Source organism: Micromys minutus (assembly GCF_963924665.1).
Source record: "Micromys minutus genome assembly, chromosome: 8".
NCBI classification, from domain to species: Eukaryota; Metazoa; Chordata; class Mammalia; order Rodentia; family Muridae; genus Micromys; species Micromys minutus.
In genome coordinates, this window is record NC_137977.1 from 45,930,382 (window position 1) to 45,932,405 (window position 2,024).

At 38.5% G+C, this 2,024-nt stretch overlaps 1 protein-coding gene across 1 annotated transcript; it reads left to right on the plus strand.

Annotated features, from left to right (window-relative positions):
• Positions 1 to 265: 265 nt before the first annotated feature.
• Positions 266 to 1,507, plus strand: LOC308423404 (interferon-inducible GTPase 1-like; the record flags this gene model as incomplete). The annotated part of the gene is made up of 1 exon (XM_080920112.1): positions 266 to 1,507. One exon carries the CDS (start codon positions 266 to 268, stop codon positions 1,505 to 1,507), a length of 1,242 nt encoding a protein of 413 aa, XP_080776238.1.
• Positions 1,508 to 2,024: the final 517 nt, after the last annotated feature.

Genomic DNA, 2,024 nt, shown 5'->3' on the forward strand with positions numbered 1-2,024 from the left:
AGGAGAGGAAAGGAAATGAGAGGAGAGGAGAGAGAGAGGGAGAGAGTGAGAAGGAGAGAGAGGAGGGAGAAGAAGGGAGAGGAAGAGAGAGAAGGAAGACAAACGGGGATGACAAGACAGGCATATATAGGGAATACTCAATAAGAAGGTAACTAAGGTTACATCATAGGAAAAAAAAAACACATTGCTGAGCATAAAAAAAAAATCTTCAATCTCTTGCAACTTACTCTCCCCTTCTTCTTTCAGAGACTCTTTAATCACCAACATGGGTCAGCTCTTCTCTGGTACATCTAAGAATGAAGACAATGCAGATTTGGTGTCCAGCTTCAATGCATATTTTAAAAACAGTAAAACAGAAACCAAAATCATTGATCAGAAAACCATCCAGTTAATAGAGTTACATCTGAGCAATGGAAACATGCTAGGGGTAAGCTCTATAATTGGTGATGCATTGAAAAACATTGAGGATGCCCCAATCAATATTGCTGTGACAGGAGAGTCTGGAGCAGGGAAATCCAGCTTCATCAATGCCCTGAGGGGGATTAGACCTGAAGAGGAAGGTGCAGCAGAAGTGGGGGTAGTAGAGACAACTATGAAGAGAACTCCTTACCAACATCCCACAATAAAAACATTGACCTTATGGGACCTGCCTGGTATAGGAACTCTGAAATTTCCACCAAAGTCTTATCTGGAACAAGTGAAATTCAAGGAATATGATTTCTTCATTATTCTTTCTGCCACACGTTTTACAAAACTCGAACTAGACCTCGCCAAAGCAATCAGAAGTATGGACAAGAATTTCTACTTTGTGAGAACCAAGGTGGACCTTGATTTACAAAATGAAAAGGTATCCAAACCACGTACTTTTGACAGAGAAAAGACCCTGGAGAAGATCCGACGCTATTCTCTGAATAAATTTGGTGAGAATAACATGGCTGTTCAAGAGATTTTCTTGATCTCTAGCTATAATTTATCTGACTATGATTTTCCAGTCCTATTGGAAACCCTGATTAAGGCTCTCCCTGCTCAAAAGCGCCACAATTTTATGCTTTCCCTGCCTAACATTACAGAGGCGGTCATTAACAGAAAGCATAAGGCGACACGGCAGTTTATCTGGCTAAAAGCCTTTGGTGCTGGACTTTTGGCTACTTTTCCTGTAGTGGGCATCCTCAAAGATGATGTGGAGAAACTGAAGAAGAGTTTAAACGAATACCGAAAAACCTTTGGAGTAGATGATGAATCCCTGAAACTTATGGCTAAGGATTGCCAAGTTCCTGTTGGACATCTGAAAGAAATAATTAAGTCTCCTCATTTGTTGAAGAGTAACAGAGAGGAAACATTAGGAGAAAAACTTTTGAAATATATAGAGACATTTGCATTTGCTAATGGTGGGCTCCTGGCAACAGGTCTTTACTTCAGGAAAACCTTTTATTTACATCTTCTTTTTCTTGACACAGTGGCTGAAGATGCCAAAGTTCTCCTTCAATGGACATGTTCAAAAAACTAGTTCGACTCAAGTTATCCACAGCTTCTGACCCTGACATTATAGTGATCAATACCAGGAAGTCACTACAAAAATTTCCCCTCTGATATCTTCTATTTACAACCCATCCACTACTACCATAGGATAATATGAGAATAAAGACAATTTGACTTAATATGTCAGAAATTAAGAATACCCAATCCTTCTTCAATTCTTTGATTTCTATCATATTTTCTCTTTCAAATACACATACATATTTGAATACATACACACATGCACACTTACACACATCACACACAAAACCATACCACCAAAAATGATAACGCATATACAGAAAGTTACAATACTTGTTTGGTAGCTATTTTCCTAATCAAAACATATTAACAAAGATTCAGGAAGCTGGGATGTCTGTGCATGGTACATAAAACACTTGGCATGGTAGTTTAAATATGTACAACCCCACAGACTCATTTGTTTGAATTCTTGACCCATATAGAGATTCACTCTTAGAAGGTTTTGCTTTGTTACAAAAGGTGTTGAA